The 24,769-nt window shown below is 54.4% G+C and overlaps 1 protein-coding gene across 4 annotated transcripts in view; it reads left to right on the top strand.

Moving 5' to 3' along the window:
- SPTB (spectrin beta, erythrocytic) overlaps positions 1 to 23,827 on the top strand; it is a 115,351-nt gene extending 91,524 nt beyond the window's left edge. For 3 of the 4 annotated variants that reach the window (XM_088797368.1, XM_019733314.3, XM_019733313.3), the window contains exons 24-36: positions 569 to 699; positions 1,682 to 1,886; positions 2,152 to 2,526; positions 3,954 to 4,198; positions 5,284 to 5,422; positions 5,860 to 5,944; positions 6,748 to 6,944; positions 7,247 to 7,296; positions 8,085 to 8,163; positions 17,857 to 18,119; positions 20,141 to 20,314; positions 20,548 to 20,590; positions 20,746 to 23,827. In XM_088797368.1, coding sequence (XP_088653494.1) covers positions 569 to 699; positions 1,682 to 1,886; positions 2,152 to 2,526; positions 3,954 to 4,198; positions 5,284 to 5,422; positions 5,860 to 5,944; positions 6,748 to 6,944; positions 7,247 to 7,296; positions 8,085 to 8,163; positions 17,857 to 18,119; positions 20,141 to 20,314; positions 20,548 to 20,590; positions 20,746 to 20,913 — 2,154 coding nt within the window. In that variant the 3' untranslated portion in view covers positions 20,914 to 23,827. Of the gene's footprint in view, positions 1 to 568; positions 700 to 1,681; positions 1,887 to 2,151; positions 2,527 to 3,953; positions 4,199 to 5,283; positions 5,423 to 5,859; positions 5,945 to 6,747; positions 6,945 to 7,246; positions 7,297 to 8,084; positions 8,450 to 17,856; positions 18,120 to 20,140; positions 20,315 to 20,547; positions 20,591 to 20,745 lie in introns of those variants that run through there. The other variant, XM_088797369.1, reaches the window with a different exon arrangement.
- The last annotated feature ends 942 nt before the right edge of the window (positions 23,828 to 24,769 follow it).

The following is a 24,769-nucleotide window of genomic DNA, read 5'->3' as shown; positions in this document are numbered from 1 at the left end:
TCGGGCTGGGTTTGCCAAGCTGGGTGCCGAGGAGAGGAAGAGCTGGGGGCGGGCAGTCAGTGGGGAGCCTTGTAAGTCAGGTGTGTGAGGAGTGAGGGCAGGGGGACAGTGTCCAAGGAACTCTCCTTCTCAGGATGCCCCACCTCTTGAGCAGACCCCTATCACTCACATACTACAACCAGGCCACCTATCTGCCAATTTAGATTTGTTCCAACCCAAGCGTTCTTCACCTTTTTTGTGGATCCTGTGCTAATGAACTGCTGTGGGAGGGGGTGAGAAGTGAGGCGAGGGGGTCTCTAAATGCTGAAATGATACAGGAAGTTTTCATGGGACAGAAGGTTGTACCTGGGCCTGGAAGGGTAGATATTAAATAAGAATTGGGGGAGTCGAAAGGAAGGTAGGGTGTGGGCATTGCTGGGAACAAGAGTGGCAGGAGGGATGGTCTACGGTTCCCCTGTGGGTGTCCCGCGAGCCTGGCTCTCCTCCATCCTGACACCTCGGGAGCTGGGCTGTAATCTGGGCCCTGCCAAGCTCACTGAGCTCAGGCTGATGGTCCCCTGCATCCTAGGATGAAGAGGGCGCCATCGTGATGCTGAAGCGGCATTTGCGGCAGCAGCGTGCAGTGGAGGATTATGGGAAGAACATCAAGCAGCTGGCCGGCCGGGCCCAGAGTCTGCTGTCTGCAGGCCACCCCGAGGGGTGCGTGCTCCAATGGGGGCAGCTGGGCCAGGTCATGGGAGTCAGGCCAGGGGCTCCACCAACCAGGATCCCTGCAGAACCAAGTGGGAGAACAGGAACAGTTTTCCCCAAAACTATGGGTTTGAGAAAACTGCTTTCTGGGCTGCTGGTTGGCCCAGTTCCATTTTATGCCTTGGTTTTGTGGGAGTAATTTCAAACAGGGCCGAATAAGGTATGGTTTGCAAAAAGATCAGGAACTGGAATAGCAAAACTACCTTCTGGGTGAACCGAGAGCTCCACATCTTTTGAAGAGTTAGCCTATGCTAAGAGACACTGAAGACTAACTTTGTTTTTTGTTTGTTTGTTTATGGTACAGAAAGTACTTGAGGATCTCACAGTATCTCAGCAAAACCATTATACATGAGGGAAGGTAGAAAACCTATATCCATCTCAACTGGTCAGTTGTGTGGATTTTACATAAATGGGAGCCCACTGGGCCAGAGCCCTCAGGCTGCCCCCAGTCATGGCCCTGTGCTCAGCTGCCTCTAGGGTATCCACAGCTATGGGTCCTCAACAGTCACCCCAGCATCTCCCAAGGAGCCCCAAGGATGGAGCCCCTGGTACTGCCCCTCCCTCCCTGAAGAGCTAAGCAGGGCCTGCTGCTACTGGAGCCCCTCTCAACCTGCCCCGTCAGTCTCCTGGGAAGAATAATGGGGCAGTTCCCCACTTTGCATTTGTCTCTCTGGGCTTCCCAGAGTGAGGGGTAGTGGCAGGAAGCAAGGGGAACACATTTCTCTCATCCCTTGAAGCATCATGGTCTAAGAGATGGTTCTTTCTCTCCCTAACTCTTCCCCAGGAGAAGTCGCTGCCATTTCTCCTAAGCTGTACTTCCCTCACCCACCTGTCCCTGTGACAGGGCGGGAGGAGTAGGTCAGCTCCCCTGAGCTGGCAGCTCTGGGTTCTCTGTCACTGTCTCTGAGCACTTTCTGGTTTTGAATTCCAGAGAAGAGATCATCAGACTTCAGGGGCAAGTGGACAAGCAGTATGCAGGGCTGAAGGACATGGCAGAGGAGCGGAAGCGGAAGCTAGAGAACATGTACCACCTGTTCCAACTGAAGAGGGAGGCTGACGACTTGGAGCAGTGGATTACAGAAAAGGAATTGGTGGCTTCATCCCCAGAGATGGGGCAAGACTTTGACCAAGTTACTGTGAGTATGCAACTGCTTTCTTTGTCTCTCTCTAATGCAGTAGATGCAGGCAGGAGCTGTCATTTCAGACACACATGCACCCCTGCCAGTTGCAAAGTGCTGCACAGAGATGCAGGCACAGCAGTGGGCACTCAGGCCTCCTGGGAGAAGATGTGAAAGCACAGCTCCAGGTGGTGGGAGTTGTCACCTGGGGAAGTCTGCTAGTGTAATGACACCACCCACCCCGGACCCCCAGTAACCAAATTTCTCTCTATCCTCCGTCCAGCTGCTCCGGGACAAGTTCCGGGACTTTGCCCGGGAGACTGGGGCGATCGGGCAGGAGCGAGTGAACAATGTGAATCACTTCATCGAGCAGCTCATCGACGCAGGCCACGGAGAGGCGGCCACCATCGCCGAGTGGAAAGACGGGCTGAATGAGATGTGGGCAGACCTGCTCGAGCTCATCGACACACGCATGCAGCTGCTGGCCGCCTCCTACGATCTGCACCGCTACTTCTACACGGGCGCCGAGATCCTGGGCCTCATCGACGACAAGCACCACGAGCTGCCCGAGGACGTGGGGCTGGATGCCAGCACTGCCGAGTCCTTCCACCGGGTGCACACGGCCTTCGAGCGGGAGCTCCACCTACTGGGTGTTCAGGTGCCTTCCGCCCCTGCCCGTCCCCGCAGGCTCCAGGGACCTCCCTCCCTCCCACATCTTCCCCATGACCCCGGGGAGCTCCTAAGTGTCAGGTTTTCTCCTGGCTCCTACAGCAGAAACCTCTAGAACAGGCACCCAGAGATTTCACCTCCTCAGAGAGGCAAGAGCTCAGGACAGAAAGGCCGGGAGCAGTGGCGCGCAGACATCTTTAGCTTCTAGCTTTTTACACTGAATCTTCACAAAAACCCAAGGCATAATATACCTTAAAATGTCATTTCTCTGGTAATGAAAAGTATTATGATGTTACTAGCAGACACATACACGTGTGTAAAGTAACACTTTTCTAGCACCAGGTACTGTTCTAAACAATATATGTGGTCACCGAACCCTCAGAGCCACCCTCTGAGGAGGGTACTAATGTCGTCTGCATGGTATAGATGAGGAAAGCAAGGCATAGAAAGGGTAAATAAGGTGCCTGGGAACAAGCAGATAAGCGTGGAACCAGGATGCAGGTTGGCAGTCTGGCTCTAGACTCTGTGCTCTCAGCTGCAGGGCCCCAAGATCTGCTTAGATCCCCCTCCTCCCACCGCTGGGGTGCCCCCTGAGGCACCTCCACAGATCCACAGGGTTCCAGAGTTCAGTGTGATAGAAAGGGAGGGGGTGAGGGGTCCCAACTGCCAGTGGCTCGCCCGGCTTCCCGTGGAGCAGGAGAGATGGGCTGCTTGTGCAGTCTTGCACCAACCAAGTGGGGTTCAGGACCCTTTATTCCCCCAGAAGGGGACATCCTAGGGAGTTGTTCTCTGCCTGGCCTGTGGCTCCTGTGCCTTGGAGGCACCAGAGCCCCTGCGGCAGGTACAGTCCCCCGAAGTCTCAAAGATGAGGCTTCATTGCCCTGGGGCCAGCCTCAAACATGGGGTCTGGTGCAGCCCCTTCCTCGAAGAGGCAGCATGCAGGGTCATTAAAAACAGGGACGCAGGAGCACCCCTCCAATCCCAGCTGCCCCTTCCACTGGTGTGAGTGATCTCAGGCCTATGAGTTAGCCCCCTGTGCCTCAGTTTCCCCATCTCCAAAACAGGACCTCTTGTGTGAGGTTGTTGTAAAGATGAAGAGAGTAATGAATATAAAGTGTTTAGAACAGTGCCTAGTACATAGCTACTCTTATTATTGTACTTCTGAGACCATCAAAGAGCATAGAGTCCTTCTTACTCCCCTTTGCTGAGGACCAAAGCCCAAGGGGGTGGGGCACCTTGGGTCGGCAGAGGTGCCAAAGCGAGGAGCCTTCTCCTCCAGCACCCAGTGGGAGCTGCCTTCCAGCAGTGCCCTGAGCGCGGGGTTGGGGGGAGGCCAGGAGGAGGCAGACGCCCTCGCCTGTCCTAGGCCCAAGATGCATCTGTCTGGGGAACAATATCCAGTTTGCCTGATCCCAGGTTCAGCAGTTCCAGGACGTGGCCACCCGCCTGCAGACGGCATACGCTGGGGAGAGGGCAGATGCCATCCAAAACAAGGAGCAGGAGGTATCTGCTGCATGGCAGGCGCTGCTCGATGCCTGTGCTGGGCGTCGCACCCAACTGGTGGACACGGCAGACAAATTCCGGTTCTTCAGCATGGTCCGAGACCTCCTCTCCTGGATGGAGACCATCATCCGGCAGATTGAGACCCAGGAGAAGCCGAGGTGAGGGGCGTGTCCTCAAGGCAGCCCCACTCCTTGGCCACTTAGTCCCAGAGGCTGACAAACAAGGGCGTTGCATGGGGCTCCTCCCTGGAGGGGCCGTCCTGGAGTGTAAATGCACAGGAGTCCCCAGGGGCACCTGAGCGCTGGGTCCAGGAAGAAACCGAGTGGTTTGGCTTCTGCTGGAAGGATCGACCATTTCAGAGTAGAGGGAATCCTGAGTGTGGCAAGAAAGACATCTGTCAGTGAGGTTCTCCAGTGAAGGCAGTGACCACGGTTGTCAGTGGAAGTACACGGTTCACTCTTTACTCTTCTCCCAGCGCTGGGATATGGGGGGGCCACTCCCCTAAAACTTAGGAAGGAGCTCGTGACCCATGGGAGGTGGGGGGTCAGGCACATGGGCAGCGAGAGCCTCAACGGGGATCAGGGCTTTCTACAGCCTTTCTGTCATATTAGCAGTTGTCGCTGGCCTGTCTCTGTCCCTCTGTCCCTAGGGTGCTTGTTTTGATGTTCAGGCTTTTATATTTAACTTCTTTATTGAGATATCACTCACATACCATATAATGCAATTTTTATAGTATACCATTCAATGGTTTTCTTATATTCACCGTTGTACAATCATCACAATTCAAGTTCAGAAGATTTTCGTTACCCCAAAAAGAAACCCTGTACCCCTTAGCCGTCGTCACTCCCCATTCCCCCCCTTTTCCCAGCCCCTGGCAGCCACTCATTTCTGTTTCTCTAGACTTTTCATATGAATAGAATTATATATGTGGTCTTTCTTGACTGGCTTCTTTTCGCTTAAGCCTGTTTTCAAGATTCATTCATGTTATAGTATATATCAGTACTTCATCCTTTTTATTGCCAAATAACATTCCCTGGCTTCTTTGGGGGTCCCTGCACCCCCACCCATGGCCACTGACCAATGGGAGACATCCCTGTTCCTGGTGGAACCAGACTGGCAGAGAGAGAGTGGGCTCAGAATCCCAGGCAGGTAGAGAGCGGCCCCTCTGATCAAGACTTGGCATCAGACAGGCCAGTCACCAAGCATTTTCTTCTTCTCCAAACTCCCTGTATCCTGCCCCCAGAGATGTCTCCTCAGTGGAACTGCTCATGAAGTATCACCAGGGTATCAGGGCAGAGATCGAAACCCGGAGCAAGAACTTCAACGCCTGCCTGGAGCTTGGCGAGTCCCTGCTGCAGCGACAGCACCAGGCCTCCGAGGAGGTGAGAGAAACAGCGGAACCGAAAGAGCCTTCTCCCTGTCCTTACCCCTACTTTTGTGGTGCCAGACAGCGTCCTGGGAGGGATTTTCCCAGGAGACTCATCTTTCTTTTCCCCTTGAAGCATCAGTGATTAAAGCCACACCAAACCCATTCAAGGGGCCGGCTGCTCAGTAGAAAGAGCAGACTCACAACACACCTAACGTCCACATGTGTGCATACTTTGCAGTTGGTGACACCCACCTCCTAGGTGAGGCGCAAGTGCCTCAGAGAGGTTAAGTAACTTAGCCAAGGATGCACAGCTGGCAAGTGGCAGGGATAAGGCTTGAAGCCAGGTTTGTGTGACCAAGCTCAGCATTCTTTGCCTGACCCCTCTGCACACTGCCTCACACCACAGGAAGGGTTACCAAAGCCTGAGCTGTTCTCTCTTCCTCCCTGCAGATCAGCGAGAAACTGCAGCAGGTGGTGTCCAGGAGGAAGGAGATGAATGAGAAGTGGGAGGTCCGCTGGGAGCGGCTCCGCATGTGTGAGTGCAGCCTGGGAGCCAGGGAACCTGGAGGGGCAGGGGCCAGACCCCTGCTGGGGTGGGGGCAGGCAGGGCTGGTGTCACAAAGTGGTCAATTTCCACCACTGCCCAGAGAAGAGCCCTCACAGCTCCAGGGCCAAGGGCCTCAGGGGTCCCCACAAAACACCTACATGCACATGTTGCTGGAAGCCCTGTTCTAACCAGCCAGAGTCCCACTCTCTGCTGTCCTCTGCCCCCCACCTCGTGCCAGGCTGTGATCCCTACAGTGCGGCCTGGGGAGGGGTCAGGGGAAGGCTGTAGTGCATCCCAGATGTTTGATCTGAGGCATGCCTGGCACATAAGAAGCTGTGTCCTCAGCTGGAGATTAGGGAGGTGGAGTTATCCTACACTCAGGTGGGCGCTACCAGCCAGGGAGACCTGGACTGGTCCCATGGCTGCTTGTGCACAATTTTGTGAGACAGCCAAGGGCTGGAAAGAGAGTGTTCAGGGCAGAAGACAGCTCCTCAAAAAAAAGACATCTGAGCTACATGTTTTTAAAATGGAGTTTGTTCTAATTGTTTTCTTAAAATACCAGTATCGGTGGAGATGATGTAGGGGCCCAGTGTGGGGAAGTGGGGGCCTCAGGCAGCAGGTCACCAATGAGCAGTGTCCACACAGTTCAGTGGCACCTGTGCGGCCCCCTCCCTTTCCGCCTGCTCCGTGTCGGTGGGCTGAGCGGCCCGAGGTCCCAGCAGGAGCGGACCGCTGGGTGCTGACAGACCCCTGGGCCTGTGGGGGGGCTTGTGTCTTGTTCTCCATGGCAGTGCTGGAAGTATGCCAGTTCTCTCGGGATGCCTCCGTGGCCGAAGCATGGCTGATTGCCCAGGAGCCCTACCTGGCCAGCCGGGACTTTGGACACACGGTGGACAGCGTGGAGAAGCTCATCAAGAGGCATGAGGCTTTTGAGAAATCCACAGCCACCTGGGCAGAGCGCTTTGCTGCCCTGGAGAAACCCACCACGGTGAGCAGAACGCTGGGGCCGTGGGCAGCCACGCCTCGAGGGGGCTTCCTCAAGTAAGGAACTCTCAGCCGTTATTAGGGACCTATGGACAGTGTAAGAGGCTTGGCAAGGGGGGGAGAGTGGAAAAGAAGTACAAGTGGCAGAAAGTACTGACTTTTGAACCAAAAGACAAAAAAGAATAATTGCAGAAGGAACACATACCAGGATGTGTTGGGTACAGGGAGCCCCCTTTAGAGAAAGGTGTCTGAGAGCAAGCTCCCCTTCCTGGCTGCGCTGACCCCCTTGGCTTTTTCCTCCCCTAGCTTGAGCTAAAGGAACTCCAAACCCTGGAGAGACCTGAGGAGGAGACTGGGTAAGTATGAGGGGGTCAGGGGGTGGCGGTGGGCTTAGCTGGAACACTCTGCCAAGGGTGATGAGTGGGGAGCAGGAGGGGAGGGTACTTTTAATCAGAAACAGCCCCCTTACATTTTAACCGTGTGACCTCTCACACCTTGACCAGGGGTTAGAGAAATTTGGAGTGTCTGAAGCTTGCAGGCAGAGAGGAGCTTTGTTTAGGGTTTCCAGGCGGGAATTCCTACCTGTTCTCAGGAATTTTTTTCGCTTTCCCATTCCTGAATCCCGAGAAAAGTTGCTCAGGAAATCACGAAAATCAGTTCCTTGAACCCAGGAGGTTGGTAGTATCGGCCTTCACTTTGTGGAAACAATTCATCGTGGGGAATGGAAAATAGTTTATATCTTGGGATTCGGGAACGGGAAAGCGAAAAGATCTCCTGAGAACGGACGGGAATTCCCGCCTGGAAACCCTGCTTTTGTTAATCCCAAATCACGGTGCAGGCAGAACCCAGTAGAGAGCTGTGGCTGCAGCAGAATCACCTCCCCCACTCTGGGAGCCACCTGACCATGTGCCCCAGAGAATGTTCTGCATAGAACCGTGTCCATTTCTGAAGTATCTGCCTTAACTGGAAAGTGAGGGCACATCAAGCATCTGCTTGCTGAGTGCCTGCCAGGCTGCTGCGAGACCTGGACACGGGAAGATACTTGGCCTGTGCTCCCTAGAGGGGGTTGGGGGAGCAAGGCCTCGGGGTAGGCACTGGCCTCAGCGAGATGCTTGTTTCTAAAGAGGGGCTGTGTGTTCCGTAGGCCTCAAGAGGAGGAAGGCGAGACAGCAGGGGAAGGTCCCCGAGCTCCCCACCGAGCAGCCACCGAGAGAACGTCCCCGGTCAGTTTCCTGTCCCACTTGTCTAGTTCCTGGGAGTCGTTGCTGCCAGAACCAGCTCATCCCTACTAGGCTCGGTCGGTGGGGGCGCAAGGCGAGGACAGGCACACGCCGCCCCACCCCCAGACTCCTCCTTCAGACCAGTATGCATTTTTCACTTAGGTTTTCTTAATTCCTAGACTAAGTCCCCTCCTCCCTTCAACCCAGAAGAAACTGACATGCCAGCCCATTGACATGACTCTCTTAGTTTGGTTTGATCTAGTCTAATAAATTTTCTTGTATAAATACATCCCCATCTACATCAAGGGAAACAGTTTATACAGAGACGATTCATTTTTATACACCATCCTTTTTCCCATTTTCCCTCTCCGTCCTTCACAGTATCTCTCACACACACACATACACACACACACACTCACCCACCCACCCACAGATAGACTGCCCAGTCTTGGGGCTACAACCACGGGCGTTTTGGGACACCCACCCCTCTAGCTGATTCTTCCCTCTTAAGCAGAGCCCCTCCCCTTTGCCCCTTCCTGGCCTGATGCCTGTGGGTCAGGATAAGGAACTGAGTGGATTGGGCACTGGTTCTGAGGCAAGAACAGACTTGAGGGAGCCCTGCAGGAGTGTGGGAGAGCCTCAGGGCTTTAGGTCACAGGCCCCATCCCCCAACTTGTAGAAAAAGAGGGTGGGTGGCGGAGGGGGGCTTGGGAGTGGACTAAGACTGACCAGCTGCCAGTGGCCTGGGCATATGGCTCTAGGACCTTGCCTGGTAGAGGTTCCTTAGCTGAAAGGACTGGGGTCTGTGTAGGGGGCCTGGGAGGCTGTAACCAGGTTTGGGGGAGATGCCCTGGGGAGTGGCTGACTGAGAAGAAAGCACGAATTCAGCATGTACCTTGCATGGCTTCACCACTGCAATTACCCACCTCTCCAGGTCACCAGGTGAGCGTGCCTGAACCTTGAGGGTTTAGGGAAATTGGTATTGTTAGAATTGGTATAGGTTAGAATTTCTGGTACACCACCCACCCCAGAAAAAGTGCACATACAGTGAGCATTTCCTGTGCAGAATCCCTGTCAGGTCCGTCCTTCAGCCCTTCCCACACTTCTGTGAGAGTCTCTCTCTCGCTCGCTCTCTCACACGCACACGCACACTCCCGGTCTCCCTCTGCTGTCTCCAGCCTGGACAAAGGCCTCCCTTTCTGAGCTGCACCAGCCCATCATGTCCAGCAGAGGGCATTCCTGGGCTCCCGCTGGAGGGGTCTCTCCCAGAAGTTCCTTCTGAAGCTCCCATCATCACATGTGGGAGTCTCTGGTGGACTTTGTCCCAGCCCCTTTTTCCCAGTGACAGCCCTCACCGGAAGGAGAGAGAACTTTGGGGGCTGGCACAGACTGTGGACACTGGGGCTGGGACATCCCTGCCTCCTGCACCATCCGCGCTTCAGCTGTGCATCCCTGTGTGTCTGTGTGCAGTGGTGTCCCAGGTCTGCGGGCTCCTTTGTGACCACCTGAGTGACTCCATCCATTGTTTGTCATGTACGTCTATGCAAGTGTAATTACATGTATATCAGAGCCGCCTCCATCCAGCATCTGAATGTCTATGGGTTTGGGGGGAATAAAATCTGCTTGGACCTGAGTATCTCAGTGGAAGGCGGGAGTGAGCCCACGTTTGAGACCCTTCTCAGAGAGCCAGCCACTCCACCAGACGGGAAAACTGGCCTGTGCCCGGTACCAGGAAGAAACCAAATGGCGCATCAATGAACACCAGGCCCGAGGCCTCATGGAAACATTTCCTGCTGCTTCTCCTGTCTCAGCCCTGTGTTGAGTTTTCATGAGGACCCACAAAACCCTGGAGGAGGGCATGATACCCAATTGGTCTTTGATATGAGAAGAGCGGAGAATGGGTCCCACCCAGGCTGGGAAATGTTTACAGAAACCGCAGGCCTCCCTCAGGAAGGGCTGGCTATCTATTGGGCCTTCTGTCGGGGAGGCCTGGGTCACAGTGGCTCTCCTGCTGTCCCGTGTGTGTGGTCTGGTGTCGGTGCCCCATAGACTAGATCCACGCGGTGCTGCTCCATGTGAAACCCATCACTAGTGCATGCCAGCTTCCTGCTTGGGGGGAAGACGGGAGTGGACCAGGCACCTGAAGCCCTGTCCAGACGCTGCTCACCACAAGGCGGCCACCCGGCCCCCCCCCCTTCCCGGGTGTGCACACACACGCGTGTACACACAGGGACGGGAGTGCCATTCCTGCATCCCTGCCTCCCTGTTTTCCTCAAGCACAGCATTGTGTAACCATTGCCTCCCTCACCTCTTCCCTTTCCCCGTTAGAGCATGTTCTGGTAAAAAACAATCCATGCACACAGGTAAGTGTGTAAGTATGTGTGAAGCCAGGCAGAAACAAGGCATTGCAACAGGCCAGGCTCCTGGCCTGGAAGTCAGGACGTTGGGTTCTAGTCCTGAATTCTGCAGGAACCTTCCCACATGATTTTAGACAAGCCACCTAATCTGCCTGGGTCTCTTTGTCTTACAAAGATCCCTCTGCGGGATTACAGAAAGTCCAGAACATTCCTGAATGTCAACAATGTTCCTGAATAAAGGGAGGGGTGGGGAAAAGGTGGTTTTCTCTCTTTTCGTCTCCTCCATAGCTCTAGGGAACCTGGTTCGTGTTTGTCAGGTGCCAGTGGGTGTGAGGCCAGAGATGGGGAGAATGAGGCAAAGGGTTGGGGTGTTTGCCTTTGTCCCTGTTTAGGGAAGAGAGGCAGGGTTCGACCTCGGCTCCTGCCAAGGTCCGTGCTCTGATGTCAGCCCCAGGTACTAGAGGGGGGCCTGGCAGCAGACTGAGCCATTCCCCTTCCTCTCACTGTCTGGGGTGCCCTCTCCCCCACACCCTCTGCCTTAAGTGTCTCCCCTTCATCCTGGGTGTGGCTCTGGGAAGGGCTGGGGTGTCCCCCTAAGGTCCTCATCTTTAGGGTGCCTCAGAATCCTCAGTGTGATGTTGGTGGTGAGATACTGACTGACACATTGAGCAGAAATGGTATCACCAAGGATCCAAGTCACCCCAAGCCTAAGGATCCCCAGCCCTGGGACACCTGTGCACTCTGCCTGTTCCTGGCTTTTTGGTGGGCAGTGGGGCCTGCGCTAGGAACTCCCAGAGGGGCTGCTGTGACAACGCAAGTGACATCCCTGAAAAGGCCTGTTGCTCCTAGGGGCTGTGGCAAGCAAGAGTCTGTCTTCAGGGTAATGGTTTGAGGCAGTCGTGCTCTGTCTGCCTCTAAGCCTCAAGGCTGGATCCAGTCTCTGTGTGTCAGGACTCCAGGGTGTGAGGGTGTTCCAGAAAGCAGCAGCCTGGGTGTCATTCACTATCAGGCCCCTTCATCCGGTTATCAGGGAAGACTCTCACCCAGGTGCTCACAGGCAGCACTGACAACAACCTTCCAAGACTGCCTGCCGCCGGCTTCCTAGGAGAGAGCACTGGGCTTCTCGTTAGGGATGAGCACCAAAGCTGAGACATCTCGGCCCCTTGCCTCTCCCTTCCATAGTCTTAGAGGCTGCTGTGGCTTCAGGGGACTCACCGGCACTGGAGAATGTGAGGACCAGTGCCCCAGGGGCTTAGTGGGCACTGGATTGCAGCCAGGACATCTTTTCAGCCAGTGCCTGGCTGGCTCCAGCTGCTGTCAGCCCCTGGGAACCTGGGCAACTCCCTCACCCCCATCCCCAGCAGTGGCATCCTGGGCAGGCAGTCTGGAGCTTTAATCAGCAGCCAGAAACTGGGCTCTGACGTCCTTGGATGGAAGGGATGTGGGTGTGGAGGCAGCAGCTGTGTTTCTTCTTGCCTGAGCAAGTTCTCCCAATCCCTTTCCCCCTCCCCCTGTGAGGCCCAACTGAGCTGCTGTTTCAGGGATTTTGCAGTGAATGCAAATCGTGAGCAGACCAGGCCTAGAAAGAAGTTCAGTTTTCCCCTAAACTTGGGCGTGTCCTTGTCTCCCCAGGATGCCTGAGTCAGCGTGGCAGGGCTGTGTCTGCCTGCAGTCTGGCCCGGAGCCCTGTTACTCCAGGCTCCCCAGAGAAACTGGCTCTAGGCTCTTTCTGGACATTGGTCCCACGCTGGGTGTGCCCAGCTGTCTGTCTGTGGTCAGACACGATCTTCCTGGCCTCGCTGCTCTAGAGGCCCCCTCTCAAGTTCTTTCTTCCAAGCTGTGTTTCAGAGCGTCCCGGGAACTGATGGGCTTGGGACAGACTCAGTTAACGCGAGGTATCTCAGAAATAGGGTTTGAAGCTGCCCATTTGACAGGTGGGTGGCGCATCCGGGTGGGGGGCAGGGTCTTCTAACTCTTTTTAGTCTTTCTAAGGCCGATCAAGCGAGCCCCCAGCTCCTCCAGGGCAGGGACCAGGAGAGCCCACACCCGTAGTGGGAATGGTGAAGACAGCTCCCCAGAAAGCCTAATTCTGTCGCCCATGATGCTGGTGGACCAGGTCTCCTCCCTGTCCAAGGGGGCCCTGCACACTCCCCTCTCCATTTCCCCTCACTTTACCTGGTGGCCTTTTGCTCTGTCCCCAACCGTTGTCCGCCCTGGTTCCCCAGTTGTCATCTCAGCCCCTAGAGCACAGTGTTGATCCGCTTTTCTCGTGAGAGCCCCTCACCATCCCTGCCACCAACCCCGGGACCCCTCACTGCCTGCTCCAGCCTCAGCTCCTCCCACTCTTTCCCCTGTTCAGCAACTTCTCCTTTCTTTAGACATTTGTCTCACCCTATGTTGCCATCTCTTTGGCTGCTCTCAACAAACCATCTCTTTTCTTGCAAACAAGTGTCTTCTGAACAGCCTTCCCAACCTGTCTGCCAGCAGCCGCTCTCACCCTCACGCAGAGGAGGAGAACACAGACATCCGATGCTGGGAGGGTAAACCTCTCAGCTGTAGAAGTGGCCAGCTTCCTGGGGAACCACCCCGCCGTTCCCCAGCGCTGTTGGGTTCCCCGAGGCCTCAGCAATAGGTCTCTTCTGGCTCCATGTCCCTCTCCTGGCCCCTTCCAGTGTGGCTCTGACATGATCGCGCTGCCTCGGCCGATTAACCACGTGTCTTACATAAGCCGAGCTCGTCTCATTTAGACCGTGAACCCCATCAGATAGGTACTTTCCTCTGGAGCAACAGTACCACCGCTTGCAGCAGACTTTAGCAGGAAGAGCGCAGAGTTTGGGACCACCCTTCCACTCTCTCATGTGTGACTGTGGGCAAGTTACTCATTCTCCCTGACCCCCCGTTTCCCTCATCTGTAAAATCGGGGTAGTGAGGACACTTGCCTCTCAGAGAGGGTGTGAGGATTGGAACAGAGAATGCAGAACATCTGGCATCTAGTAGGTGATTACTTAAGTCTCCATTTTTCCCCTTCATTTTTTTTTCTCCGTCCTTCATGCAGACATTCATCTCTTAAAAGAAACATCCTCCATACGAATTCTAGCATCCCTTACCTAAGTCCTCCCAAACCAAACTTCCTGGGGTGCCCCTCCATTGAGATTCCCTGCACACACACTCTGGGCCGAGTCCTTGCTGTGACGTAGATGGGCATGACCGCTGAGTGGCTAAGGTGGAACAGTCTCTTTCTGGATTGCATCCTTACATCCTTGTTCTTATCAACGTTTCCTTTACAGAGAAGCCCCCTCACTTGTGTTTCTTTTCTTGTTAGTGTATCTGGGTCCACCGAGCATCTTCTAGAACCCCCAAAAGACCCTGTGGTCACTCACCAGGTTTTCTTTTGGGAGCTGGAGAGTTAGTCGTCTGTGTGCTATTCCCTCTGCCACCTGCTGGCTGGGCCTGGAAGTACACCTTCGATTCCTTCAGTCCAGAGAAATGCACCCATCCTGCCCAGTTTCCCCTCCCCTTCCTGAACCTGCTTTGTGGAGGAGACCCTCAGCCCTCTGCCTGCTACCCCAGCCTAAGCCAGCTTCCCAGCAAGGCAGGACCCTAAAAAGTGAAGCCTACCAGACTCTTGAGTTGGCCATCCCCCACCTTTCAGGAGCTGGAGCCTCTCCGTTTGACTGCAATCCTATAAGAGGCTCTCCTGTCTGAGCCTTTTCCTCCCAACCAGCAGCCAGTGCCATCTGTCACCTGCCCCTCTCTGATATGATCCCAGCAGCCAGTGCACATGCCCTCTTAGATGTATCCCCCACCCCTGCCCATCTGTCCCCCAAACCAGAGAACTTGGCTCCATGCTGCAGGCAGCACCTCCCCTTATTCCAGACCCCCACCCTGGGCCATTCTCCCTCACGCTGTCACTCCCACTTATAGTGTAAGACTCCCTGACCATCCCAGCTTGACACCCAGAATTCCCTCCAAGCAGCTGGTCCTCCCTTTCGAGGGTCCTCCAGCTCCTCTGGGTGATGTCTCTAGGTTGGGTAGCCCTCAGCAGTGTAGGTGTAATCTGTGCACCTTCCAAATGACCTGAGAGCGAAAGTAGCAGGCCTCCCAGGCTTATAGAATGGGTAGAAGAGAATCTGGCCATCTCATCTATCCAGGGCCTTTTGGCAGAACCTGGCCTGTCTCTACATAAGTAGCCAGCGCCTGCTTTTCATGCGGTGCTGTCCCCAAATTCCTCTGCTATTGGGCAAGGCAGACTCTTCATAGCAGAGATTAGCATGGTTCCAGGGGCAGCAGCAGAACTGTCACCTTCTCCCCTCGATCCCCAGCTCTCTCTTATAAGATGTCACAAAGCATATTTACCCCTGGGAAAGGAGAGCCCTTCTGCCTAAACCATGCCCCCATTTTTCTCATCTGCATCCCTTCCCCCAGGCCAGGAGGAAGAGATGCCCTGCCAGCCCTGGGCCCTGGAAAGGGCAGCAGCTGCAAAACACCTCACCCTCCTACCCTCAGTCTTGACTCCTCCTCAGGCCTTGGCCTTCAGGGTAAAGGGAGCAGGGTTTATTTTAAGTTGTCTTCATGTGAATAATCAAGAGCACAGAAGAAATCTTTGCGCACTTTGGAAAATCCCCATTTTCCAAAGCCAGCCTATGAACCAGTCGTTTAACTTTGGATCACACTGGCCATGGCCTCTGAATATCCCTGCCAGGGAATGTGGGTCAGGCACCCATTAGGAGGAAGCAGAAGGAAGGTGAGATTAAGTTGGGAGGCAGTCCTGGAAAAACCCATCTTTATTTTCAGAGGATAGTTCCAGAAAGGAAGGAGAATGGAAGTGAAAGTGCAGGAAGAAAATGTGGACCGATAGGTCTTTAGCAAGAGCAGTCCCAGGAGGGTAGAGGCTGGGTGAGAGGTGCAAGCGTGGCTGTGAGGGTCTGCCAGGCTTCCCTCCCGGTGTCTGCCAGGGCGTCTTCCTGGGACCCCAGGGCAGGCGGGGCAGGCTGTGGCCCACACCGAGAGGAGCAGCACAGCCAGCTGGAAAGGTAAGGGATGAAAAGAGGCTTCACTTTTTGTAATAATCCACCTCCCTAACCTTTATACCCAGGTCAGAGGGTTGGCCTGACTGGGTCCACAGAAGGACCCCAAACTCCGGCTCCTAGCCCTTGCTCCCTGCTAGAGGATATTCTGGGCATGGCGCTTTGGCCCCTCAAATCCTTGTGGCCAATGCTGGCTCATTGCAGACTCTTGAAGATAAAATACAGCAAGATGCATGAAGATGAGTGTGGCCTGACCACAGCTCTCAAGGGATTCTAGGACAGCAAAGGATGAGAGCCCTGAAGATGTGATAAAAACTCAGGCCTGTCCGATTCTGGAATGCATGCTCTTAGCTGCCTCCAATACCTATAAGCTGTGTAATCTTGGATGAGTCCCTTGACCTGAGCATAGGTTTTCTCATAGATTGAAGGTATTAGACTAGGGTAGCGGTTTCCAAAAATTTCCAGTCATGTAACCCTTTCTTTAAATGAGATCTTACTGGAACCCCAACTTATAACTATTTATTGAACAGTCCTAATTTTTTTTTTAATTTATATTGGGGAACAGTGTGTTTTTCCAGGACCCATCAACTCCAAGTCAAGTCAGTGTCCTTCAATCTAGTTGTGGAGGACACAGCTCAGCTCCAAGTCTAGTTGCTGTTGTCAATCTTTAGTTGCAGGGGGCTTGAACCAGCAACCTTGTTGAGAGCTCGCGTTCTAACCAGCTGAGCCATCCGGCCGCCCCCTGAACAATTCTAATTTGATGGGACACAAACATGACCAGCGTTACTTATCTTCCAAGCGCTGTCTTCAAGCATCTCCATTGGGCCTCCCTTCCCGTTCCTTAGTGCCATCTCGGGCAGACCTGGGTCATTTGTAGCTGTTAAAAAGTCTCCTGTCTGTTTCAGTTTAAAGCTTCAATCTGATGTCCAATATGGGGCCTACATCCTTCTATCATCCATCCATTCCTCCATTTTGGGTTTGGCCCATGTCTAAAGGACCCATAATGGGGAGCACAGGGTCTGTTCTGGCTCCCCCCAACCCTCTTCTGGGTCCCCCTCCATCTTCGGTGGTTGGAGTAGGGAGCAGAAAAGGGGGCAGTCTCCACTCTCCGGGGTGGCTCTGGCCCTCCTCAGCTGTCGATGCCCTTGGTCTTGGTACTTCAAGCATCCTTCCAGACGTGGCCTGCTTGGGGGCCTGGAGGACCCTTCCCACCTAGTGCTGCAAGGTCTCCAGCAGGTCAGGCCTGTGAGACAGGGTTGTGGCCATAAGGTTCAAGCTAGACTGCCTTCCAAGGTGCTCACTTGGCACATAGGAGACCTCCCTGTTCTTGCCCCACCTGACAGTGGGAGGCTGGCTGTTCCTTGTTGCCGCAGTCTGCCCTGCCCTCTTCCCTTTGCTGCGGCAGGCACAAGGGCAGGTCAGCAAGCCCTCTGCAGAAAGCGGTACCAGCTGGGGAATGGGAGGCCTGCTTCCTCTTACCGTGAGCGCCTGACATACAGCGTGTGGTTCCACTGGAGGCCCCTCACTCAGCTTGGGCGGGTGCAGGGCAATGCAGCCACAGCATCTCCCGGGGGCAGTGACTCCTTACAGGTGATTGTCAACCCCACTGCACGTGAGAGTGCGTGAAAAGCTTATTAAGAAATACCAAAGTGCTAACCCCAATCCAGGCCAGTTAACGCAACATCTTGAGGGTTGGGTCTGGGCATATTATGTTAAAGCCCCCAAGGTTATTGTAAAAGGCAGCCAGGCTTAGCAACCACTGTCCTACTCCAACAAATCCCTGTTAAATGATGGGAGCAGCACCATTCAGTCTGGGTCCCCCCTTTTTAAGGTCAAGTGGGAAACATAGGGCTTGGTGCCTTTAGCTTTGAGGCTTTAGACACAAGTGGAAGGCAACAGAAGAGATTCCATTCAACATCCTAGCTCTAGTACTAGTGTTTTTCAAACCTGTCTTAGCAGCAGACCCCTTTCTTCATCGGAAATCTTGCCAGAGCCCACATAGAACTCAGCTGGATTTGGAGTATGTGGCTGAAGCAGGCGTAGGGGCCTGGGGCCGGGCTGAGCTGGGGCTTTGCCCGCAGCACTGGAGCTCCAGCCCCTGATGGGATCATCACTCAGGCCCCTTCAGCTCACGCTAAGAACCTGTTGCTGTTAGATTGCAGGGGGTGGGGGTGGTAATGCAGCCAGAGATGTGGACCGAGCCTAGTGAAGCAGGCCAGGTAGGGGCCTGCTGGCTTCCCAGCTCTGCTGAGTAGTCATCCCTGGGGAAGAACCCCCAGCAAGGTGTGCTCCTCCCATGTGCCCCTGAGCAGGGGGAAGAAGAGAGGCAGTGGCCTCAGGACCTGCAGCCGCCACCCCCGCCGGGGCCGCGTGAGGAAGGACAGGAGGAGAAATCCGGTGGGGATGAGAGGCCCGCCACCGAGCCTCTCTTTAAGGTCCTGCACACGCCTCTGAGTGAGGGTGATGAGCCTACAACGCTGCCGGCCCAGTGGGACCACGGGCACAGCGTGCAGATGGAGGGCTACTTGGGCCGCAAGCACGACCTGGAGGGGCCCAACAAGAAGGCATCCAACAGGTGCGTGGGGAAGGGGCTCCCAGGGCTTCACCAACGGAGCCTCGGCAACATGGGTATGTGTCGGAGAGGGTACCCTCTGCCTCTAGTCTTGACAGCTCCTGGGCACACCTCTGGGCCAGCCCAGGGGTTGCTTGGCATGATGGGGAAAGCGAAGCTTAAGTTCTGGTCCCAAGTTCGCATCCTATGATCTTGTACAAGTTACTCAACCTGAGTAGTTAGTGTCCCCATTTGTCAAATGGGGGTGATGATGACAGCATGCCTCTTTGGTACCCTGCCTGGCACAGAGCAGGAACTCAGACAACACTATTGTTCTTATCCCAGGGCTGGGTAACAACAGGTAGGTCACTCTTGGCTCTAAGAACATACCCTTGATCAAGGCCCTCGTTTTAACCAATCTGAGCCTGTTTTCCCTGCTGTGAAATAGGAGAGGAAGAGTGGGGTTGACATTGGTGCTTTCTGGAGGTTCCTCCCCGTGCTGTCATAGTGACTGTGACCTTGAGGAATTCATCCAAAAGTCATGTCCTTGCCTGGCCCTGAGGCAGTCATGTCTGTGGGTTTGGTCCATCCAGGGATGCCTCTACCCAAGGTCCCTGGGGGCCTCTGCCTTCAGGCAGCAGTCCAGGGTCCAGGGAAACAGGGCAGCATCAAGAGGTTAGAGCCAGTCAGATTCCCAGAGCCAACTGGAAGCATACAGAGTCTGTCCAGGGGACCACGTCAGAGCTAATTCAAATTCCAAAATATTTGGGGGCATCCGCTGCCCTGAAGAGGTATATTGTTTATATGAAGAGTCTACCAGGAAAGAGGAAACTAGCATTTATTGAGCACCTACTATGTGCCAGGCATTATATTAGGACTGACAAAATCTTCACAACCACCCTGTAATGAGGTTTCCATTTTCCAGACAGGGAAAGAGTCTCAGAGCGGTTAAGTCATTTGTTCAAGGCAGGATTTAACTCCAAGATCCAGCTCCTTCTTAGCAACTGCCTTACTTGCTATAAGCTCAAGGAAGGTGGTGAGGGCTAGAGGAAAGACCTCCGAGCTGAGCGTCAGACAGCCTGGCTTTGTAAAGTGACCAGCCTTGTGCAGGTCACGTGCTCTCTCCGACCTTCCAGCCCTTCCTCCCTATATGCCTGACTAGTTTTTTACCTTTCCGCCCTCCAAAAGGAGGGAGGACGAAGGAAGAAAGAGGAGGAAGAAGGAAGAAAAGCTTAACGTTTCTCTGCTTTCAATACTGTGAAAATGCAACATGTTTCCCATTTGTCAGTGAAGGAGCTCAGGTTAGCCCACACCTTAGCTTATAAGCCCGTAGTCACCAAACATACAGGTCAAATGAGCCTTCATTTGCACAAATAAGTTTCTTTAGAAAGTGCTAGTATATATAGTGGGCATATATCATCAACGAAACAAAAAACAACAACCAGCAAAACAAAATCCTGCTCTATTCACTTCACAGTTCTATAGTGAGAATCAAATACGCTAATGGATGTGGAAATGCTTTGAAAAGTTTACACTGTTCATCTTAGACTCAATAATTCTACTTCTAGAAATGTATGTCAAGGTAAGATCAGAGTGACAGGAGTTACAGCCAAAGATTTATGCACAAGAATGTTTATCACATTATTTAAATTGTGTTATTTAAATTTCCAGTAACACAAGGACCACCAATAAACAGATTACTGATGGGATACCATATAGCTATTCAAAATGACTTTCAAGAAATATTTGAGGATATGGGGAAATACTCGTAATACAGTGTTAAGCTTCAAAGCAGAATATAAAATTGGATATACTGTATAATCCAATTTAAGCTATATATGTGAATAGAAAAAAGACTAGAAAGACATACATAAAATGTTAACAATAGTTAACTTTTGGTAGTAGAATTACATGATTTTTATTTCCTTTTTTTACAGTAAAGTGTATTACTATTTATCAAGGCAAAAGTGATGTAATGAAAACGAGGCATAGCTGTAGGAACTGATTACAGAGACGCTGTGACAGGGCTGTCTTCGTCTTCACAGGTCCTGGAACAACCTGTACTGTGTGCTCAGGAATAGCGAGCTGACCTTTTACAAAGATGCCAAGAACGTGGCCCTGGGGGCGCCCTACCACGGGGAGGAGCCCCTGGCCCTGAGACACGCCGTCTGTGAGATTGCTGCCAACTACAAGAAGAAGAAGCATGTCTTCAAGCTGAGGTGAGGTCCCTCCTGTCCATTGCCTTTCCTGGTGGCTTCATCTGGCATTAGTGGCTGGACGGGCCCACCACATGGGACCAGGTCCCGGGCTGAATTGTCCCTCAGGGGGTTTTCAAATCAAAGAGGCCTGGGTTTTTACCTCTCAGAAGGTTCTGTGGGGTCAGAGCCAGCCCTCTGCCCAGGCAGAGGGCTCCAAAGGTGGCCACATGGCAGGAAACCCTTTGTCCTCCTAGGTTGAGCAATGGCAGTGAGTGGCTCTTCCATGGCAAGGATGAGGTAAGTGCAGGGCAGCCCCTGCTAACAAAAGGGCAGGTGAAGGAGACCCAAGCCATTGGACCTCAAGGCTTTCAGAATGGGCGGTCCTAGGGCACCCCGCCCCATCCTTTGCGGGTCACTGGGAGGCGTGGGGCTCTGACCCTCCTGCCCTGCAGGAGGAGATGCTGTGCTGGCTGCAGGGTGTGAGTACGGCCATCAACGAGTCCCAGAGCATCCGCGTCAAGGCTCAGAGCCTGCCCCTGCCCTCCAACGCCGGCCCTGATGTAAACCTCGGCAAAAAAGACAAGGAGAAGAGATTCAGCTTCTTCCCCAAAAAGAAGTAGCCTCTCACGGTGCCCCACAGGTGGAGCCGGGCTGCGGGTGCCGCAGTGCCTCCCTCGGCTGCCCGGGACTGGCCGGGGTGCCTGTGGCCTTGACCTCAGCCACCACCCGGTCCTCCTCCCGCCTGCCGCCCGCTGCCCGCTGCCTGCCTGCTCCGGGTTGCCGGGCCAGGCTCCGGAGCCCACGCTGCACTGCAATCGCTGCCTTCGCCCACCCGGCCGATGTCTGCTCCCCACCTTCCACAGAGCGACTACAGGGACAGGGGCTCCTAGTTCCACAGGGGCCCTGGGGCCTCCCGTCCCGGGGGCAGGAAAACGGTTTTCCAAGGCACATGCCCTCCTCTCCCCACCTCCTGGGCTAAGGGCACACCAGCCCCACAACCCCCTTGAAAGCTGGAGAAGGTGGATGGGGTTCCTCCAGCGTTGCCCACCCCCACAGCGAGTCTTGTTTGCGGTCATTTCCCACTTGGGTGCAGCCAGGGAAAGAGAAAGGGACGAGGACACTGGAAATGCCTGAGCCGCTCCTGGGGCGTGAGGAAGGAGCCTTCAGGTTTCCTGGCTCTGGGAAAAGGGCTGTGGGGACTGAGGGACACCACAGGCCTCCCTGGGCTTCCTCAGAACTGGGACTCACCTCAGGGGCCACCACATCCCTCCTCCTCCCACCAAAACAAAGGGGAACCCCTCCAAGGCCGGGGGGTCCTTAGTGCAAGGCGCCTCGTGGTCTATCCAGCACCCTTCGCTACCACAGGTGACAGAATGGAGGATGAGCAAGCTGTGCAGCCGTTCCTTTTAAAACTGAAGTTAGAGCTTGGCGCTCAGGCTTAGACATGAAGGAGGTAGATGGGTCCTGACACTGCCTAAGGCGCTGCCTCTCCACTCTGGACCTCTCCCCCCCCCCCCCCCCCCCGCCCAGTAGCAGCTGAACCAGCAATATCCGACTGAGACCCGGGACCCCTTAATGAGACAGTCCAGTCCCCAGATACAAGATGGACAGCCCAGCACCTGGAGTAAAGCATCCCAAAGCCAAATTCCCAATGTGTATTGTCTGCATATGGTACCACCTGAAGGTACTGGCTGGACAGACAGCCAAGTGCATGACCTATCACCCCGGGGTCACAAACATATCCATACCTGGGTATTACCACCCACACAACACAACCCCTGGACAGCTGGGACAAATGCTGAGGCCAAAGCCGTGGTATGGCAGCCCTTGCTCAGATTCTCCTGAAGCCACATGGGTACAGAAATCACCCATGTGGCTAACCCCCCACCCAAGCACAGCCAAAGGGGCCCTGCAACCTAGATCCGCAGGAATAGCCTTCCCCATGCTGCTAGGGTCAGACTTCTGTGGGGAAGAAAGCATTCATTCCACAAGGATTTTTCCACCACGCTTTGAAAGCAATACAGCTGCAGCCCAGCATCTTAACTGGGGGTAGGTTCCCACAGAAGGCTCAGGTTGGAGCAGTAGGCATTTCTCCTGGGGAGGTTATAAAGGTCCCTGGGGCCTGCAGCTGCTATTTCCATCACCTTCCCCATGGGAAGGAGCCTTAGAGACACTGAGATGATTCCTCCAGAAGTGGATGAGGCTCGGGCAGAAACCACAGGGAGAGGGAGAGTTACTAGACCTCACCAGGAGCCCTGAGTGCAGGCACATCTCGAGGATCAAGACCACTAGGTCAAGGTGAAGTTGAATTCAGCAGACAGGAACCACGGGAGGGAATTTCTCTGATGGCACCTGACATCTCCAGATCAGGTGGTCCCACCTCTGTAGCCAGGGGCTTCATTTGGCCTCTGTACACCTAACCCTACGGCCCTCTTTGCACCTACAGGGAACCTAGTATAGACCATTCACCAGTTCTCTTTTGACACTTGGGGGAACCAAGGCAGGAGGCAGTATGACTATACTCACCTGGCAATAAAGATCTCTGGTGCATCTGAGGGTATGTCCTGCTCCAGGGCAGAGAACGTGTTCCTTGCTGAAGGGTAGGTGGTGGCAAGAGTGTCTCTCCACTGCTTTCCCAGGCCAGTCTTGAGGGAGGCCAGGGACAGGGGCCACCTTCCCCTCCATGTGTGCCAAAGTAGCACCTGAGTGAGGAATCTCCAACAGGCTACTCCACAGTCCCAAGAATTGAAGGGCCCCAAAGGAAGCGCTAGGACTTCACCACCCAGGTCCCCCGGACTGGTGATCATGGGCAGCAAGCTGCATGTGACCCTCCATCTGTTGTCACCTTCTCCCACATCCCTCCCATGTCACACAAGACCCAAGACCCACAACCAACTGAACTGAAATTGCAAGCGCCCAGCTTTGGGAGCCTGTGCCACATGGGGGCTAAGCCCCTGGTGCCCTGGCAAGGTCTCTTTTTTTCTTCCTTCCATTTTCTACTCTGCAGTCTTTTCTTTAACAGTGCTCCCAAACTAGGTTGACAAGCTCCAGTCCACACCAGCACAACAGGCTTCCTCCCAGGGCAGCTTAGAGGAAGCTTTCTGGACGTGGTCAGGCAGCCCTCCTTCCCTCTCCTTGCCCTGGCCTCAGCTGACTGGCTGCCGGGGGTGCGGAGGCTTCTCGGGCTTCCCTCCCCCCACAGTGCCCGTAACAGGAGGCCTGTGGCAGGCTCAACTCCCCACCACTCCACTCTTCTTTCCTGCCTATCAGAGGGCAACTGGGGTCCCCGTGGCAAGTCCTAGGTCCCCCTCCTCCCTTCAGCGGGAGGGGGCAGAGGCCCAGGGGACCACGTGGCTCCATCTCTTGAACAAGCAAGCTCAGGGAGGAGGGGGCTGCAGAGAACTGCAACCCTGTTGAGCACAGACCACGTCGTCCGGGCCAGCGGGGCCCTGTCCTCCACCTGCTCAAACGTGCTTCCACCAAATGAAGGAAACCCATTTACTAGTTTTTCTAATAAATCAATAACGCTCCGTATTTCTCTCCATTTCTTATTTGACAAGGCTTGTTTCCCTGTGAACTGGGCCAAGGAGTGCTAGTTGAGTGAGCAAGGAGGGAGTTGTGTCCACAAGACCACCATGGAGACAGAGGGACAGCCAGGCTGACTTATCCCGGAGAATCTTACAGGACAACTCCGCCAGCCCCAGGCCTTGTGCCTCACCTGAGACCGAGAAAAGCTTTATCGGGGGCCTACTGCAGGCCTTTCCCCAGAGCTTGGGACAGAGCTTGGCTGGACATTAGAATCACCAGAATCGCCAGGCCTGGGGTTCATCTCCAAAGGGGACGTTCCATTTGGTCTGGGTGGATGGAATGTAGGCATAGCCATTTCTCAAAAGGTCCAGTGATAATTCTAAGGGGAAGCCAGTGGAACCACTGAGCGGGCCCAAGGTTCCCAGACGACTTCAATGGTTGTGTAAGGATCAACCTGGGGAAAGGATTTGCTACGATTTCCCAGGCCCCACCCGCTGAAGAGTCTGAGTCAGAGAGTTTGAGGCACAGCGAATCATCCACCTCCTTCAATGTCCAGATGAGGGAAGGTGTAGGTGATCCAGCTAGTTAACAGCAGGGCTGAGACCAACACCTGGGTCTGCTGACTTGCTCCAGGACGTTGATGGCTACTCCACGTCATAACCCGAGACTTGCCTGGTAGAAGCCAGCTCTCTCCTGACTGTGGAAGTGGCCACAGAACATTCAGGTCAGCTGCCAGAACACAGGCCAGCTCTGCCCTGTCTGCTTCTGCCCAGAAGAGGCTCCACTTGCCTCTGATCTTCCCTTGAGCTCAAAATACTCCGTACACCCATCTTCAGGTCCAGCCCATCCTCCTAGGTCAGAAGACGCTCATGGCCCTGAGCCAGCAGACCTGTGGGGACAACCTGAGGACAGTTCTACCACCTGGGCCCTGCAGCCCCACTCGTCCCA

The sequence above is a fragment of the Rhinolophus sinicus genome, chromosome 3 (assembly GCF_057876585.1).
Source record: "Rhinolophus sinicus isolate RSI-liver-muscle chromosome 3, RSI-T2T, whole genome shotgun sequence".
Taxonomy (NCBI): Eukaryota; Metazoa; Chordata; class Mammalia; order Chiroptera; family Rhinolophidae; genus Rhinolophus; species Rhinolophus sinicus.
The sequence above is the reverse complement of the archived record's forward strand: the minus strand, read 5'-3'. Positions and strand labels throughout refer to the sequence as shown.